Genomic DNA, 20113 nt, shown 5'->3' on the forward strand with positions numbered 1-20113 from the left:
AAAGAACCGCGCTGAATGGCCCATGCTGCTCCCGACGCTCATAGGAACTCAATGAGTGTCGGGAGCAGCGCGGGCCATTCAGCGCGGCTCTCTGCGCTAAAAACCGCTAGTGCGGTGTCGTAGAAGAGGGGGTAAATTTTTTAAGCTCTGCATGAATTCTACAGGAAGGAATGGAAGGAAATGCTGACTTTTATAGGGATGTAATCGATAGAATTGTTGCTACTTTCTCAATAGGCCCTGTAAAGTATTTCTGGACTTCTCTGTTGTAAATAAACAGACCTTTGCCAGAAACCACAACTGCTGACAGTGGGATGATCTACGGTAATTCACCCCCCAAAAAAACCACACCCAAAACACCCAGAGTGCTAGGAAGTTCCTCCGAGGCAAATTCTAAGTCTTTGTCTAAAAAGAGAGCCAATATTACTGATAGAGAGATCTAGTCAGCAGAAGATTTCACCCAAAAGTCCACTGCAAACCTAATCAACCACTGACCGTTAGGAGCCCTCTAACCCACTGACCCTCTGGTTACGCCAATATAGACAGTAGACAGAAAGTATGATCATGTTTCCCCTTTGTTGATAAAGCTTCACTGGCTCCCAGTTCGCTTTAGGATCCAGTTTAAATGCGCATGCATAATCTTCAAGCTTCTGTATGGAATATTTGATCGTTTTGTCCCCTTATGTTGGAATACCCTTAGACTTTGTCATTTGAGAAACACACAAAAATATGTTAGCCTTCCCTTCCTTTAAGGCAGGGGTGTCAAAGTCCTTCCTCGAGGGCCGCAATCCAGTCGGGTTTTCAGGATTTCCCCAATGAATATGCATGAGATCTATTTGCATGCACTGCTTTCATTGTATGCTAATAGATCTCATGCATATTCAATGGGGAAATCCTGAAAACCCGAGTGGATTGCGGCCCTTGAGGAGGGACTTTGACACCCTTGCTTTAAGGGAATTAAATCTGCTGGGAAGCTCAGTCGATCTTTTGTTTTCAAGTTTGTAAAGATCTGGAATGAACTTCCCAACTCCATTAGGCTTTTAGGCCAGCTGCAATTATTTCATAAATTCCTGAAAACTTTGTTGTTCTCGCAATTTTTAAATGGTTTAACTACAGCCTCAACGAAATATTAATATTATAGTCATTTTTCTTATGCTTTTCTTATGTACTTTAGTTTTTAATTAGTTCTTCCTTCTCCTATGTTTTCTGCTATTACTCTAGTCTTAATTATATGTGAACTGAGTCGAGCTCCACTGGGAGATGACCCGGTATATAAACCAAAGATTAGATTAGATTAATGCTTGGTAAGACATTTATGTTTCAAAGAAATCTCTGAAAGCATGCCTAGATCCTTCCAGAGGTGACCCTCAAACCACCCTAATATTTTTAGGTTTAAGATTTTGCATTGTGTAGAGAAATTTCCTAAAATGGGGTTAATTGCCATACATGACAGAAAAAAAAAGTCCCTCGTTTTTCTGCATGTCTGCTGGATGGTCTTTCAAGCGAAGCTTTGTCTCGGGAATTAATTCTGCTTGTCAAGCATTCGTTTTCAGGAAATGCCCCAGGCCTTGATCATTGTTGCTTATATCTGAAGCACAGCTTAGATGATCATTTTTCTAATTATAATAATAAGCTGATGATAATGCTCTTTCTAATTGCTGGCTGTGTGAGTGGTTGGAAAATATATTGGAAATGGTATATGGGAAATGTCTGCTACACTCTGTGGGTGATTCCCCCAGAGCCTCTTTATTCTTTTCATATTTAGCACAAGCCATGTGTTCAGGAAGTTCAGAGGAAATCCAGTCCTCTCCAAATATTTCTCTTTAATGACTAATATCCTTATGACTATTCAAGGCAGACCCAAAGACTTTGCATATTGGATTAGAATTCGATCTGGTCCAAATGGTAATAGCAACAAGAAGGTGCAATGGTCTACTGTGTTTAACATAACAACGTATAGAAAGGCTATGGTGGAAAATTTGCTTCATACAAGATTTTTCTGGAAAATAGTAACACAGTAATTGACCGGAATGGGACGATTCATCGTGGCCAGTTCATCGCAGCCGCGCTGAAATGGCCGCGATGAATTGTCCCATTCCATGAAAGGACAGGGCACTGGAGAAAGAAATTGCAGTATTGTTGGTGGGCAGAGGTGCCAGATCACGGAGAGGGGGAGGGTAGAATTTGGGAGGGGGGGTATGAGGGAGCATCGTGGACAGGGAGGAGAGGGGGAGGGTAGAATTTGGGAAAGGGCATCACTCCTCAAACACTGAATCCATACCTAGCAAGGGGGTGCGGCAATGCGCTCCAACCTCCCTTTGAACCTGGAGTTTCAAGTGTATTTAGTTTTTGATATATTGCCTATCTAGGAAAATCTAAGCAGTGTACAATAAACATAAGAACATAAGCAATGCCTCCGCTGGGTCAGACCTGAGGTCCACCGTGCCCAGCAGTCCGCTCACGCGGCGGCCCAACAGGTCCAGGACCTGTGCAGAAATCCTCTATCTATACCCCTCTATCCCCTTTTCCAGCAGGAAATTGTCCAATCCTTTCTTGAACCCCAGTACCGTACTCTGCCCTATTACGCTCTCTGGAAGCGCATTGGCTAAGGCTCTTAACATTTGCATCTCCTCTTTCTATAGGCTAAGGCTCTTTGCACCTGCATTGTGATGTCATAGAGCTTTATGGTTATAGAAACCTAGAAACATGATGGCAGATAAAGGCCAAATGGTCCATCTGCAGCATCCACTATCTCCTCCTCTCCCATAAGAACATAAGCAATGCCTCCGCTGAGTCAGACCTGAGGTCCATCGTGCCCAGCAGTCCGCTTACGCGGCAGCCCAACAGGTCCAGGACCTGTGCAGAAATCCTCTATCTATACCCCTCTATCCCCTTTTCCAGCAGGAAATTGTCCAATCCTTTCTTGAACCCCAGTACCATACTCTGCCCTATTACGCTCTCTGGAAGCGCATTCCAGGTGTCCACCACACGCTGGGTAAAGAAGAACTTCCTAGCATTCGTTTTGAATCTGTCCCCTTTCAACAAATTGTATAAATATACGTTGTATGTTAAAAATAGACACAATTACAAGAGAGGTAAAACCAAATATGGGAGACAAAAGCGCATGGCCATTAGCATGTGAGCTCCCATTGTCATCTGTTTTGTAGGCAGTAGAAACCTATGCATTAAACTTGTAATAATAGGTCTGCAACAACTGATTAGCACGGAGAAGGGTGATGAAAATGATAAAAGGGATGGGACGACTTCCCTATGAGGAAAGGCTAAAGTGGCTAGGGCTCTTCAGCTTGGAGAAGAGACGGCTCGGGGTGATATGATAGAGATCTATAAAATACTGAGCGGAGCGGAAAGGGTAGATGTGAATCACTTGTTCACTCTTTCCAAAAATACTAGGACTAGGGGGCATGCGATGAAGCTACTAAGTAGTAGGTTTTAAAGAAACCGGAGAAAATATTTCTTCACACAATGTGTAATTAAACTGTGGAATTTGTTGCCGGAGAATGTAGCAGGGTTTAAAAAAGGTTTTAATAATTTCCTAAAAGAAAGTCCATAGGCCATTATTGAGATAGCTTGGGGAAAATCCACTGCTTATTCCTGGGATAAGCAGCATAAAATCTGCTTTATTACTTGGGATCGAGCTAGGTACATGGGCCTGGGATGGCCACTGTTGGAAACAGGATACTGGGCTTGATGGACCATTACAGCAATTCTTAAGTTCTTATGTGAGCCAAGTATAAGACAATCAAGCCATTGTGACATCACTGATGAAGTTGGCTCTTAGGCATTGGTGGAATGAGGCATTATGACATCACAATCTCAGCTCTGGAATGTTGCTCCTACAGTATTTGGGTTTCTACCAGGTACTTGGGACCTGGGTTGGCCACTGTTAGAAACAAGATACTGGGCTTCATGGACCTTTGGTTTGTCCCAGTAAGGGAATTCCTATGTTCTTACTCTCCACCCCCAGACATGCCTCTTGCACCAAAAAATAAAATTTAATTTTTAGCACATAGGTAGTGCAGGCATATGGAAAAATTATCACTGGATACCTCAGTGCACCTCACGGTATGCCATTTATTTTTTGCTGTGGTAAGCACATGTTAGTGCTTCTGCAGCTTCATAAAAGGGCTCCTATGTTTTAGTCTGTTTCTTAAACACAGATAAATCTATGGTACATCGTAACTTCTCAGGCAATTTATTCCAGAAACTTGGGCCTATAATTGAAAAAGCGGCATTCCTTGTGATAGCTTAGCATATCTGTAATCTAAAATTTTTTTGGTCTACTTTTTTCAGGTTCCTGCCTGATTTCTTACTGGAAACATGGTTCCTGGCTAGGGGCAGTCAGTTGTCCTCTTTGTCGACAAAAGGTAATGCAGCCTTGGCATATTTTTTAGGTGAAATCTGTTTTTTTATTAAGCAACAAACTACAACAGGTACAAACATCAGGCAAAGTCAAATGTAGAAAACAGGGCTCCCCTCCCCCAAGAGGACTGGACTCTTATGTCCTCTCAGGTTACAAAGCGCCCCACCCCCCCTATCCCCCCCAAAAGCAGACCCCTCCCAAAACCCCACACCCCCAACCCCCCCCCCCCGCCCCCCAGATCAGACCTTTGCATATTTTGATGCGCTTATTTCCATGTGCACTTAAGCTTACATGCTATGTTTGCACGCCTTTGTGTCTATTGCTCTTGTGCTTTTCCAGCTCACAGTGGTCCACAAATTCCAATATGCAGCAAACTATGAACAGATTGTTCCACAGTCCTCTGAGGTCATCGAGGTTATTATGACTATTACATTACATTAGAGATTTCTATTCTGCCATTACTTTGCGGTTCGAGGCAGATTACAAAAGAGTTATAGAAGGTGGGTTACAAAAGAAGATCTCTGGTCATTTCCAGAGCGAGTAAAGAGTAGATCAAACAAATAAAGTGGGAATAGATGAGATGTTTCCGTTTGGGATCTTTATTCAAACTTCGTGAAGTAAAATGACTCAACGCTGCTAGTGTTTCTGTACTAAAAGAAGTACAGTGGTACCTTGGATTATGAGCATAATCCGTTCCAGGAGCATGCTCGTAATCCAAAATGCTCGTTTATGAAAGCGAGTTTCCCCATAGGAAATAATGGAAACTCGCTTTGATACGTTCCCCCCCCCCCCGAGGCCAGGGCGCTGTTCCCCCCCCCCCCTGCTCGCAAAGTCCCTCCCCCCCCCGCGTGATCCGGCACCCCCCGTGAGAACAGGCACTCCCCGCCCGACCAACTTTAACTCACCCCCCCCATCTGGCACCAGCACGAGAACCGCTCCCCCCCCACTCGCAAAGGCCCCCCCCTGCTCGAATCAGCACCCCCCCGTGAGAACAGTTACCCCCCGCCCGACCAACTTTAACTCACCCCCCCTTTGGCACCAGCACGCAGCCCACAAGTGCCGGTGCCGCTTGAAGATCTTCTTCTTCTGCGCATGCTCAAGCTCTTCTAATTCTCCCTCTCGCCGTCTCGGGTTATGGAATGGATTAAGTTCGGATTCCAAGGTATCACTGTATATATTTTCCCAAGAGTATTTTGGGGTACAGTACAAAACAAACATTGTTCCGACTCCCTATCCCTAATAAATACTATACCCTGTTCTTATGAGTGATGAAAATACCTGCAAACTCTGCGAGCCTGTTGATGGGGCAAGTCAGAATCTTCCAATTTTGCAGTCTTTTTCCAAATATTTGTTGTACAAGGTCTAGCACCTGTGAAATGAATGGAAACGCTGTCATTCCTGCCATGATGAACGACTACATTTCAGCAAATGATTAATCAGTCTTTGGAAATGAAGTGTAAATTTCCAGCTGGAACACTGCCTCTCTGGCTTTAGCTGCTGAGCCGCTCCGCACAGTAGGTATCTGAGGTTGAAGAAGGAGTTGTTGACCTTAGTAGCTGATATGAGCGGTCAGTCTGGAAAGAAAGGCCGGAGGTCTTTATCGAAAAGAAACACATGGGTCAATATTCAGTTGTGACAGCCATGGGATTTGTTTAAATACATGCAAATGGCCTGTTATAAAATTAGATCACAACTAAAAGTATGTGCAATGCGAGCCAGTGTGCAGCTGTCCAATCAGAGTAAATTCAATAGAGGTCGCCTAAAGTTAAGTGCCAGACTTTTGGACATTAACCACTGGATTCTAAAAAGATTGACCAATTTTGAGCCCACACACAAACTAATTAATGAATTGTTAACAATATAATTGGTATTAATTGACACTCGTATGGAATTATGTGCGGATCTGCCTTGTGTCCTCTATAAAATGTACGCCTAAATTTCTAGCATGCAGCTCAAAAGGGAGGGGGGTCATGGGTCGCTTAGGGGTGTTCCCAGAAGTTAGGGGTGATGTTATAAAATAGGGGGTCATTTACATGTTCAACTGCCATTAGTTGGGTGTCGACATTTATACCAAGTTTCAGCAGGCATAAATGCTCATGGCCAAAAGTAGGCGCAAGATCCACACTACATTAGTATTCTAACTCTGGGCACCATTTCTAGAATTTCCCCCCCCCCCCTAAGTGTCAATTCTATAGTAGAAGGTCTACAAGAACTGCAGATATAGAACATTGGCCTAAGTCCTCACTGATGCACCTAACTTTAGGATGAGCACTTACACTAGCTCAGTGTCTCCTAAACACTTCAGCACAATAACGGAGCAAATGTTTTTCGTGGCACACAAAAAACAGAGGACATGTGGCCCCACAACCCCGCCCTGTTTCCCCCCCCCTGCCCTGCCCCCACACAAACCTCATCTTGTCTTCCCTGAGCTCAGGGTCGCATCTAGAGGGCATCTGAACATACGAAGGCATCAACGCAATGATGTCGCACGCATGCATGTGACATCATCGCGTTGATGTCAACGCATGCTTGGAGGCCCTGTAGACGTGGCCCTGAGCTCTCGTGATGGTGAACATTCACAGAGGTACGCTAGAGGGGCGTAGAGGAGGAGAGGCACCGGTACCAGCAGTGACAGACTTGCGTTCTTGAATCCCTGGGGTACACCCAGAATCTCTTTGTAACACAACACAGTTTCCGATACACTGCACTACTTCAAAGGCAGATGTAAGTGCTCACGCCAAATTGTAAGTAGTTAGGCACATAATTGCATGCATGCATGCCCCTGACTCTCATTCCCCTCCTCAGTCCATACCTCCCCTTGCAGTTACAAACCATGAATTTTGGTGCAAATTTTTATAGAGTAATGACTAAGGTTGTGCGCATAACTGCTAATTGGTGCCACTTATTAGGTGACTGGACAAAAGCGCGTGAGACTTCAGTGCGCTGACATTTCGGCCCAAGACCCCAGTGCGCCACCTAAAAAGTGACTTTTAAAGAGCTCCGACGGGGGGTGTGGGGAGGGAACCCCCGCACTTTACTTCTGACTGTTCGCGCTGCTGTTAGGGGGGGGTGCAACCCCCAACATTATAGAGAAAATTTAACTTTTTCCTAAAAAATCAGGAAAAAGTTAAGTTTACGCTATAATGGAGGGTTCCTAGCCGCCCAAACCCCCCCTAACGGCAGCGCGAAGAGTATGAAGTAAACTGGGGGGGTTCCCCACTAACACCCCGCGTTGAAGCTCTTTAAAAGTCACTTTTCAGGCGGCGCGCTGGGGTCTTGTGCCAAATTGTCTGCGCTGCAATGTCGGCGCACTGGAGTCTCTCGCGCGAATGACTATGACCCAATTATTACTAGTTAACATCAATTATCAGCTCAGGTTCTGGGTGCAACTTACCTTACTCAGTAATTTGCACATGTAGTTTTGCATGCAAAGCTTAGAGGTGGGTGTGCACAGGGAGTGGGTGGAGTCCCAAACTATGCACATAAAGGGTGAGATTCTATAAATGGCGCCTAACTCTGTAGGTACCTAGAAAAGCAGCACCTAACGCATGAAGGCGCCATTTGTAGAACTGTACTTACTGGTGCCTAAATTGACTTAGGCACTGGTAGGTGTGTACTCCTTAGGCGCAGGTATGTTAAGCCAGGGTTTCTTGAATCCATGCCTAAACTTCGCCCCAAATCATGCCTACTTGCCAGTAGGTGCCTCGGTGTAGATGCCTACATTGAAACAGTAGGCACTTACAGAGTTAGGCGCCCACTGGCCAATTCCTTTTTTTTTTAATTGGCTTTTAATGGCGCTTTCAATTATTAGCGCCAATTTAAAAATTTGCAAGGCGCCTAGATCGGCGAGGTGCGCCAATCTAGGTACTTAACTGTAGAATTAGGGCCAAAGTACTTGCCAACATTCATACCTGCTCCTGAGGAAGCATAATGGCCATGTCTTGAATGGAAACGCTAATGCTACTGTATAGCGTGTGATCAGCGCGTGAGCATTTTCCGCCTACAAACTGGGTTGCAATGAGAGCTCATGCGTTAATCTATTTTAATGACTGACGTGTATGAATGTTTTTGGGTATGTCCTATCGAGTTTTATCCCTCTACAAATGGTGATTTCCGTCACAACCTCCTCCGGGAGAACATTCCAAGCGTCCACCACTCGCTGTGTGAAATAGAACTCCCAGGGCAAATGTCAGGAAGTTCTATTTCACACAGCGAGTGGTGGACACTTGGAATGCTCTCCCGGAGGAGGTTGTGACGGAGACCACCATTCTGGGATTCAAGGGCAAGTTGGATGCACACCTTCTTGCAAATCACATTGAGGGATACGGATAAACAAGGTCTTCATCAGGGAACACCTAGCTTAGCCTCCGCGTGCACAGGTCGCCGGTCTAGATGGACCTAAGGTCTGATCCAGTGAAGGCATTTCTTATGTTATGTTCTTATGTACAGCCATCTTCTCAATATTGAATGCTGTTATCCTAAGACTAATCTATCACATGCACAGCATAAACCTGACTACTTGAAATAAAATTTTCAGATCTTCAGAAGTGCTTCTCACAAGCGTTTAGTAGCCCTTCATATGAATGTATGCACTTGGATTGTCATTTGATCTGCAATTTTTTTTTTTTAAATAACCTTCGTCTATACATGAAACCACTACTTTTGTTCACGTTTATATATTCTTCATAAATGAATTAATTTAACGTAACATGCCGCTCTTCAAGTCGGCGTTGGGTGGGGACGTTTTATTCCATATTTTGCCCTATGGCTTCTTCAAGGAAGTTCCCTAAAAAAAAAAAGCATATATTAATAAACATTGTCGTTCAATGTGTGAAGAACTTCATCTGTTAAGAGGCAAATAAAAAAAATATTACCCTACTGATTTCATTCCTCACCATCCTGACCTGTATTTTCTGTCTTAATTTAAATCTCCCCCCTCTGCTTACGTCATTGATAAATCTAGCCAATCACAATTCACACCATGACCATCCATTCATTTTCTTGATTTAAGCCAAACGGTGCCACAGTGTTCAATTTAAGAAGATCTAAAAAATGTCTTTAAAGTAGTAAGGTTGATGCTCTCGAATGTTATGGTATTCTTTTTATTTATTCATTTGAATTTTTTTTTAACCGTTTAGATCTAATGTCGAGCAGAATATCAAATTTTAATAAACATAAACATGTTTGTGGATTTATAAAATACTGCCAAAACAGGTGCTTTTCTATTCATTTAACTTAGGCACCCTCTTATAAAATTACCCTCATTAGGTAAAAGACATAGGGGTGGGGAGCCGGTGTTGGTTTAATTATTCGAATTTAAATTCAAGCTTCAATTTGTTCTTTCATAGGTGGTGACTCTTTATAATCTCTTCCATGAAAATCAACAAGAGAAGCACGGCAAACATATTGAAGACGACATTCGAGATTATAACAAACGCTTTTCTGGGCAACCTAGACCTGTAAGTGGACACATTTCTCTCAATATTCAATGCATTCACCGATCAATCCTACTGTAATGCTGCATAATTTCATATGCTAGGACTAGGGGGCATGAAATGAAGCTACTAAGTAGTAGATTTAAAACAAAGAAACTGGAGAAAGTATTTCTTCACGCAATGTGTAATTAAACTCTGGAAATCATTGCTGGAGAATGTGGTGAAATCAGCTTAGCAGGGTTTAAAAAAGGTTTGGATTAAATCCTAAAAGAGAAGTCCATAGGTATTGAGATGGCTTAGGGAAATCCACTGCTTACTCTTAGAATAAGCAGCATAAAATCTGTTTTACTACTTGGGACCTAGCTAGGTACTTGGGACCTGGGTTGGCCACTGTTGGAAACAGGATACTGGGTTTGATGGACCTTCGGTCTGTTCCAGTATGACATGCTCTTATGTTCTTACAGCAACATCACATTGTGACATATCATTAAGAAATAGGTTATTATAATCTGTGATACCTAACGACGAACTTCTACAACTAAAAAGAAAATGCAGACAATTAGAAAGATCATGGAAAAAACAAAAACACAACCACATCAAAGATGAATGGAAAATCCTAATCAAACAATACAATACCAAACTGAAGGAAAAACGAAAAAACTACTACTCCAAACTCATCAGCACCGAAAAACCAGACACAAGAATACTTTTTGACATCTTAAGAAATCTCACCGATACCAAACCATTTCTCGCCACCCAAGGAAACCAAACTCCCACAGCCACCCAATTAGCGGATCACTTCAAACACAAAATCATCACAACCAGATCCACATTCAACAATTCAAGAATCAACATAGAAGAAATACGAACCAATCCCAAAACAGATGAAGCAATCCCAGCAGACAGGATATGGACAAACTTCCCAAAGATACAATGGTCAGACTTGAACAGGCTTTACAAAAAATACAGCAAATCCTCATGTGACTTGAACAACTGTCCCTCATACTTACTAGCAACAGCTTCCACCAAATTTAAAGCTAGCCTCACACTATGGCTTCAAACAACACTAAGTGAAGGTCATTTCCCACCGGAATTAGGAGAAATCATAATTACACCTATCCTAAAAGATCCCAAAGGTCCTATAGATAATCCTGCAAACTATAGACCAATCGCTTCAATCCCTCTATACATTAAAATAACAGAAGGCCTTGTCGCACAACACCTCTCCAACTACCTTGAAGACCATCACATATTACATCCATCACAATCTGGATTCAGATCCAACCATAGCACAGAAACTCTACTGGTATCACTATTAGACATTGCCCGACAACACCTCAGCAAAGGAAACAAGCTGCTTCTCATTCAACTCGATCTTTCTGCGGCATTCGACCTAGTTGACCATCACACACTACTCCAGATATTAGACGCAATAGGAATCTCAGGTAATGTTCACAAATGGTTCCAAAGCTTCCTCAAAACACGAACATACAAAGTCAAATCAAAAGAGCACATATCCGACCCATGGTCAAACCCATGTGGAGTACCACAAGGATCACCATTATCACCCATATTGTTTAACCTCTTCATAGCATCCCTAGGCATAACCCTAGACGCCCTAAACACAGTATCATTCAGCTACGCAGATGATATAACTATCCTCCTCCCCTTTAATATTCAAGACCCCTTATCCACAAACCACCTGAAAATGATAATGGAAACGGTAGAAAAATGGATGTCAAGTCATAAACTAAAACTGAACTCGGAAAAAACTAAATTCCTACTACTGGAAAGGGAAAAAAAACCATCTCTCACAGAACTAGAAGTAAATACAATCAAGTACCCAATGCAAAGCACACTCAAAATCCTGGGAATCCTACTAGACAGAAATTGCACAATGCAGTCTCAAATCCACAAAATCATCCAAAGAGCATTCTTCACAATACGTAACCTAAGAAAAATAAGAAAATTCTTCAACAAAGATCAATACAAGATATTAGTACAATCCCTAGTACTGAGTATTGTAGATTACTGTAACAGCCTATACCTATCATGCCCAAATTACATGATAAAACAATTACAGACAGTTCAGAACACAGCCCTCAGAATCATCTACTCACTAGGCAAATATGACCACATCACCAAAGCATACTTAGACTCACACTGGCTACCAATAAAAGCAAGATCCCAGTTCAAATTCTACTGTCTACTATACAAAGTAATACATGGAACAGCACCCAGCTACCTAAACAACAGACTACACCGTAACCTCTCACACAGATTAAGGAGAACCCAGAGCCTATTCACTCACCCCCCTCTCAAAGGAACACGACGAAAGAAACTATATGACAGCCTTTTAGCGACACAGGCAGCAAAGATCGATACTACCATCACCAATCTACTGACCAAATCAATAGACATTAAAGCATTCCGAAAAGAAATCAAAACTCATCTCTTCAAAAAACACTTCCCATCATCATAACCTCACAAAAGTATTAGAAAATACTCTCATGACTACCCAAACACCACCACCAGCAACACCCGAATCCGGACAGTATTATCTCTACTCGTCTAAACAACAGAATCCGGACAATATTATCTCTATTCGCCTAAACAACCATCACTATCTACTATCTACTACCAATTTATCCTGGAAAAGTCCAGAACAACAATTGTAACTTAACGCATTCTTGATTATATGTACTGCAATGCTACTGGAAATGTCCAGTCTTCTAACTTGTAATCCGCTTAGAACCGCAAGGCACAAGCGGAATAGAAATCACTAATGTAATGTAATGTAATGTAATGAATTATTTCCATTGGTTGATAGAGTAAGTCTTCAGATATGAATATTATCCCAGGACAAGCAGGCAGCATATTCTTAACGTATGGGTGACGTCACCGACGGAGCCCCGGTACGGACCTTTTTAACTAGAAAGTTCTAGTTGGCCGCACCGCGCATGCGCGAGTGCCTTCCCGCCCGACGGAGGAGTGCGTGGTCTCCAGTTTCTTCGTTTCCGCGGAGCGAAGAAGACGCATGTGGTTTCAACGGCCGTTGAACACTTCTTTTTTGCCTTCCCGCTCGCGTTATTTCTGATTTTTTTCTACTTTTTCCCTTCGGGTTTCTGTTTTCTTTCTAATTGGTAAAAAAAAAAAAAAAAAAACTTTGTTTTTTCCTTTATTTTTCAACCGGCCCCGGTGGGGCCTGTTGCCATCATACAAGCCTCCGGCTTTGATTTCGCGGAGGCCGTATTTCCCTTCATGCCCCCCCAGCCGGGTTTTAAGAAGTGCCAGCGGTGTGCACGCCCGATTTCCCTTTCGGACCCACACAACTGGTGCCTACAGTGCTTGGGTCCGGAACATCGGGCTGACACCTGCACCCGCTGCGCGACTCTCCAAAAACGCACACTTAAAAATAGACAAATCCAGCAGAATCTCCTCTTCGGCACCGGTTCTGCTATGGATCCGACCCCGACGTCGACGGCACCGCCGAAATCGGCACCGTCAACATCGACACCACCTGATCCTTCTGCGGGGTCGATAGCGCCAGGTAAGCCGGCTAAGAAGCCTTCCACTTCCCTCGAGCGCCCTCCAGCCACGGCGGTGACACCGATCCTTCCGACGTCCCGCAAGTCCCGTAAGCGCTCCGCTCCGATAACGGTGAGTGCCTCTTCATCGGCCTCCTCATCGCCGGAGCGTAGAGCAGCACCTATGGTACCGAAGAAAAGTAAAACGGTACCGGTGCCCCCATTGGAGGACCGTATCTCGGCCATCCTCCAGAACAAATTGCAGGAGCAGCTACAGCACCAGCTCCAGGAACTGCTTCCGACCCTGCTGGCACCACTCCTTCCGGTACCGGTCCGGCCCGAGCCTCGCACCACTCCGCCAGTGGTCACCCCCTCGGTACCGATGAACACTTCCATGCCGGTCTTATCTGCCCAGCCTACACTTCAGACTTGCGCGGCGGAGGACCCCTCCCGGCCCCAGGATCGACATCGATCGTCTCGGGACCGGGATCGGCACCACTCCTCCCGGGACAGAGATCGGCACCGATCTTCATCTCCCGGCACCGTATCCATGAGATCTGGCAAGTCCCTTTCTAAAACCCGCCATACTGAGCCGGCCATCAGGGACCCAGACTTATGGGAGCAATCCCCACTCGGTACCGAGGAGGATGCCTCTTCCACTGATGAAGAACCCTCCATGGCTGAATCCACCTCCAAACCCGAGCAGTCCTCATTTACGAAATTCCTTCGGGAGATGTCTGCGGCTCTCTCCATCCCACTTGAGTCCGACTCAAAGAAGTCCCAGGCCTTTCTAGAAGCCTTGGACTTCGATCAACCCCCCAAGGAGTTTCTCAAACTACCCGTCCATGATATTCTACGGGAAACATTTTATAAAAATTTGGAGAATCCCCTTACTGTTCCAGGTGCCCCTAAGAAACTGGACAGTTTATACCGGGTCATCCCTATCCCGGGATTTGATAAACCCCAATTGCCACATGAGAGCCTCCTGGTAGAATCCACTCTCAAAAAATCTCATGGTTCCAGTGTCTATGCCTCCACCCCTCCTGGCAGAGAAGGTAAAACAATGGACAAATTTGGAAAGCGCCTGTACCAGAATGCCATGCTGGCTAGCAGAGCCAACAATTACTCATTTCATTTTTCTTTTTACATGAAATATCTGGTACAACAACTTTCTGCTCTGCAAAAGTATATCCCTGAACGCAAGGTTCCATTATTTCAGCAACAAATTTCCACCCTCCTTCAGCTTAGGAAATTCATGGTACGCTCAATCTATGACTCTTTCGAGCTCTCCTCCTGAGCCTCTGCTCTGGCAGTGGCCATGCGACGCCTTGCCTGGCTGAGGGTATCTGACCTTGATGTGAACCACCAAGACCGCCTTGCCAACGCGCCCTGTCTTGGTGATGAACTTTTTGGGGAGTCTCTGGATACCACGACACAAAAACTTTCGGCTCATGAGACGAGATGGGACACCCTCATTAAGCCTAAAAAGAAGACTCCGCCAACACGACCATACAGACCTCAGTCCTCTTACCAACGTCGTTTTTCTGCTAGGCCACTTAATCCTCCTCAACAGCAATCTCGTCGGCCTCGCCAACAACAACAACAACACTCTCAGGCTCGCTCGCAATCTCACCAGACGGCCAAGCCTCTCCCTCAAACTAAGCCTCCTCAGCCCTTTTGACTCCTTTCTCCAGGGCATAGCCAGTCTCCAACCCTCGCTGCCTCTGCCTCAACCTATCGGGGGCCGCCTCACCATCTTTCTACGATGCTGGGAGGCCATCACATCAGACCTGTGGGTTCTAAACATCATCCGTCACGGATACTCACTAAGGTTCCAGACTCTTCCTGCAGACCATCCTCCCGTAGAGTCTGCTTCTCACTCCTCCCAAACTCCACTCCTCCTCAGGGAGGTCCAATCCCTCCTCCTTCTCAATGCCATCGAAGAAGTTCCACCAGACCAAAGAGGTCAGGGATTTTACTCCCGCTACTTCTTGGTACCCAAGAAAACAGGGGATCTTCGTCCTATCCTCGACCTCAGGAACCTCAACAAGTGTTTGGTCAAGGAAAAGTTCAGGATGCTCTCCCTTGCCACACTTTATCCTCTTCTGTCTCAACACGACTGGCTATGTTCCCTGGACCTCAAGGAGGCCTACACTCACATCCCAATCCATCAGGCTTCACGTCGCTACCTCCGATTCCAGATACTGAATCACCACTATCAGTACAAAGTGCTACCCTTTGGTCTCGCATCATCACCCAGGGTGTTCACCAAGTGCCTGATTGTGGTAGCGGCCTGTCTCAGGTCCCACAACCTACAAGTGTTCCCCTACTTGGACGATTGGTTGGTGAAAGCAACAACCTCTCCACTTGTGCTGCAATCAACCCACCACACCATCTCTTTCCTCCATCTCTTGGGGTTCGAGATCAATTATCCCAAGTCGCATCTGCTTCCCACGCAGCGCCTTCAGTTCATCGGAGCACTTCTCGATACCAACTTCATGAGAGCGTTCCTTCCTGCCGACCGGCACTGGACACTGCTTCACCTCTGTCGACAGGTGCTCCTCCAACCATCCATCCCTGCTCGCCAGATGATGATTCTTCTGGGTCACATGGCCTCGACAGTCCATGTGGTTCCTCTGGCGCGACTCCATCTAAGGATACCGCAATGGACCCTCGCCAACCAATGGTCACAGACCAGGGATCCTCTTTCTCATCCCATCTCTGTGACATCGTCTCTTCAGCGATCTCTTCAATGGTGGTTGAACTCCTCAAATCTTTCCAGGGGCCTCCTTTTTCATCCACCCCCTCATTCCATGATCATCACCACAGATGCCTCCCCCTATGCATGGGGAGCTCACATAGGGGATCTACGCACCCAGGGACTCTGGACCCCTCAGGAGCGTCAACATCACATCAATTTCCTGGAACTCAGAGCCATGTTTTATGCTCTCAAGGCCTTCCAGCACCTTCTCTATCCTCAGGTTCTTCTCCTGTGCACGGACAACCAGGTCACCATGTACTACATCAACAAGCAAGGCGGCACCGGATCTCGTCTCCTTTGTCAGGAGGCCCTCCGAATTTGGACCTGGGCCACAGCCCACAATCTTTATCTCAAAGCGGTCTATATCCAGGGCGAACAGAACTCCCTGGCCGACCAGCTCAGCCGCATCCTTCAACCTCACGAGTGGACCCTGGATCCTCCCACTCTCCACTCCATCTTTGCTCGCTGGGGCACTCCGCAGGTGGACCTCTTTGCAGCTCCGCACAACCATCAGCTGCCCCAGTTCTGTTCCAGACTCTTCTCTCCACATCGTCTGGCCCCGGATGCATTCCTACTCGACTGGACGGATCGGTTCCTCTATGCCTTCCCTCCACTTCCTCTGATGTTGCGGACCCTGTTCAAACTCCGCAAGGACAGGGCCACCATGATTCTCATCGCCCCTCGGTGGCCCAGACAACACTGGTTCTCCCTCCTGCTTCAACTCAGCTCCAGGGAGCCCATTCCTCTTCCTGTATTTCCTTCTCTGCTTACGCAGCAACATCAGTCTCTGCTACATCCCAATCTGTCTTCCCTCCACCTGACAGCTTGGTTTCTCTCGGGCTGACCTCTCCAGAAAACCTGTCTCTGCCTGTCCGTCGCATTTTGGATGCTTCCAGGAAACCCTCCACACTCCAATGTTACCATCAGAAATGGACCCGGTTCTCCTCTTGGTGCCTCCTGCATCATCACAATCCCACCTCATTGGCGGTGGAAACCGTACTGGACTATTTGCTCTCTCTGTCTAACGCTGGTCTCAAGTCTACCTCGATCAGAGTCCACCTCAGTGCCATCACTGCTTTTCACGAGCCTATCCTCGGAAAACCCCTCACGGCTCATCCTCTGGTTTCCCGGTTCATGAGAGGCCTCTTCAATATCAAACCACCTCTTCAGCCTCCCCCGGTCGTCTGGGACCTCAATGTGGTTTTGTCAGCCCTCATGAAACCTCCTTTTGAGCCTCTTGCTACTACCTCGCTCAAACTTCTCACATGGAAGGTGCTTTTCCTCATTGCCATCACCTCTGCCAGGAGGGTTAGTGAGCTACATGCACTGGTCGCCGATCCACCGTTCACTGTTTTTCACCATGACAAGGTGGTTCTGCGTACCCATCCTAAATTCCTTCCTAAGGTGGTTTCAGCCTTTCACCTCAACCAGTCCATCGTGCTACCTGTCTTCTTCCCAAAACCCCATTCTCATCCTGGGGAACAGGCTCTTCACACGCTGGATTGTAAGCGTGCCCTGGCGTACTACCTTGACCGTACCAGGGCTCACCGCTCCTCTCCTCAACTCTTTCTGACCTTCGATCCTAACCGTCTGGGTCACCCTGTATCTAAACGAACGCTGTCCAATTGGCTTGCTGCCTGTATTGCGTTCTGTTATGCTCGGGCCGGCCTGTCACTGGAAGGAGCTGTCACGGCCCATAAAGTCAGGGCTATGGCTGCTTCTGTGGCTTTCCTCCGTTCCACGCCTATTGAGGAAATCTGCAAGGCGGCCACTTGGTCTTCAGTTCACACATTCACTACTCACTACTGTCTGGATGCCTTCTCCAGACGGGATGGACACTTTGATCAATCTGTGTTACAAAATTTATTTTCCTAATGGCCAACCATCCCTCCTCCCTCTCTGTTAGCTTAGAGGTCACCCATACGTTAAGAATATGCTGCCTGCTTGTCCTGGGATAAAGCACAGTTACTTACCGTAACAGGTGTTATCCAGGGACAGCAGGCAGATATTCTTACGACCCACCCACCTCCCCGGGTTGGCTTCTTAGCTGGCTTATCCTAACTGGAGACCACGCACTCCTCCGTCGGGCGGGAAGGCACTCGCGCATGCGCGGTGCGGCCAACTAGAACTTTCTAGTTAAAAAGGTCCGTACCGGGGCTCCGTCGGTGACGTCACCCATACGTTAAGAATATCTGCCTGCTGTCCCTGGATAACACCTGTTACGGTAAGTAACTGTGCTTTACTGCTAATTTGTGGCATTGCGTCTGCTGCTCCCCAAGCCCATCCTCTAATTAAACAGTTAATATCTGGCAGTTTAATTAGTGCATTGAATTGCCCTGATATCTGTTTGATTGTTCACTGCATGACTTGCTTTAATTATTGGCTAGAATTTCTGTTTGTCTGATTAAAATCAGTAGCCTGGATTATAACATAGTTTTCATGCATTTACATGATCAATTCACACACAACTGTCCATAAGAATGGTGCGTTAACATATTTGGGAAGCTGGAGATCCACTTGCAGATCTAGGGCTCGGGTTTGTATGAAGATCCTTGCATGGCCCTCCTATCTGTATCTGGTTCAAGAGATTTAATACCAAGAGAAAAGTGTCATTTTGTTGACCCAGAGACATCAGACCCTAATCTCATTCTTCTTTCAGTTTGCAGACCACCTTTATGACATGCCTTTGTACGTCCATCTTGCATTGAGAGGAGTCTTCACCTTGGGCGCTCTCGTTTGGATCTTTTGCCTTAGAATCATTGTGTGTTCCTTTGGAGCCATCATGTGCTTGGCTTCTCCATTTGATGTGATGGCGGAACCTCTCTGTGGAATCCTGGGTGCAATGGATGATCTGGTCGTCATATTCCTCCTTTTACTTTGTATGATAAATATCTGCCAGCAGATAGGCTCCGAAGGAGCCAGCATGGCCCATTCCACAACGCCGAGTGTCCTGTCAGAATCCTGATAGTGTGTCGACGATGGATTCTTTGTGGACAAGTTGCATTCATAGCATTAGCCAGAGGCAGCTTGCGATGCAGTTGTTGTAAAAACAGGTCTTCTGCAGACTGTCAGTAAAGGTGAAAGCAAGTCCTAGCATCTGCTGTCAGCTATGGCCAGGCGACATGACTGCCAACCTCTGGAAGCTTCTAACATGGAGATTAAGAAAGATAAAGAAGAGAAGGTCTTAATCGTCCTGTGAAATGCACTGGAGCCAGGAAGCTTTGTGAGAGAAAGGGGAAAATGTTCATAATTTTAGCCAAATAAATGGAGGTCTGCCAGAAGAGGAGGGAGGGGCAGTTGGGTACATTTCTGAAATGTGTACAAATATATGTATGAATATGCTGTTGGGCATCCATTAAAGGGAAGTCTTAGCCCCGTCCCTTTCCAGTTACTTTTCACATTGGAAATACATAAAGCAGTGTCCTGGAAAATTGCTAAAGAAATTAATCACATTACACAGATTGCCCAGTAGGTGGCATTTGAAGTCCTGATTATGGTACATACTGTAACATAACATATTTTTTGCATGTTAACATATTTTGATATACTGTGTATATATATATATATATATATATATATATATGTGTGTGTATATATATATATATATATATATATATATATATACTTGCATGTTTTATATCAGTGGTCTCAAACTCAAACCCTTTGCAGGGCCACATTTTGGATTTGTAGGTACTTGGAGGGCCTCAGAAAAAATAGTTACTGTCTTATTAAAGAAATGACAATTTTGCATGAGGTAAAACTCTTTATAGTTTATAAATCTTTCCTTTTGGCTAAGTCTTAATAATAATATTGTAATTTATAGTTAAAGAGGCATATGATCAAAAAACGGTTTTATTTTACTTTTGTGATTTTGATACATATACCAAGGGCCTCAAAATAGTACCTGGCGGGCCGCATGTGGCCCCCGGGCCGCGTGTTTGAGACCACTGGTTTATATGTAACTTTAAAGAAATGCAAACTCTCACAATTAAAGGGAAGAGTATGAAAAGTG

General features: G+C 45.4%; 1 protein-coding gene across 1 annotated transcript in view; it reads left to right on the forward strand.

Moving 5' to 3' along the window:
* LOC117346029 (E3 ubiquitin-protein ligase RNF170-like) overlaps positions 1–19555 on the forward strand; it is a 30103-nt gene extending 10548 nt beyond the window's left edge. The window contains exons 4-6 of the mRNA XM_033915248.1: positions 4309–4382; positions 9727–9837; positions 18761–19555. Coding sequence (XP_033771139.1) covers positions 4309–4382; positions 9727–9837; positions 18761–19066 — 491 coding nt within the window. The 3' untranslated portion in view covers positions 19067–19555. The remainder of the gene's footprint in view (positions 1–4308; positions 4383–9726; positions 9838–18760) is intronic.
* Positions 19556–20113: the final 558 nt, after the last annotated feature.

The sequence above is a fragment of the Geotrypetes seraphini genome, chromosome 12, assembly GCF_902459505.1.
Source record: "Geotrypetes seraphini chromosome 12, aGeoSer1.1, whole genome shotgun sequence".
In the NCBI taxonomy this organism is placed as follows: domain Eukaryota; kingdom Metazoa; phylum Chordata; class Amphibia; order Gymnophiona; family Dermophiidae; genus Geotrypetes; species Geotrypetes seraphini.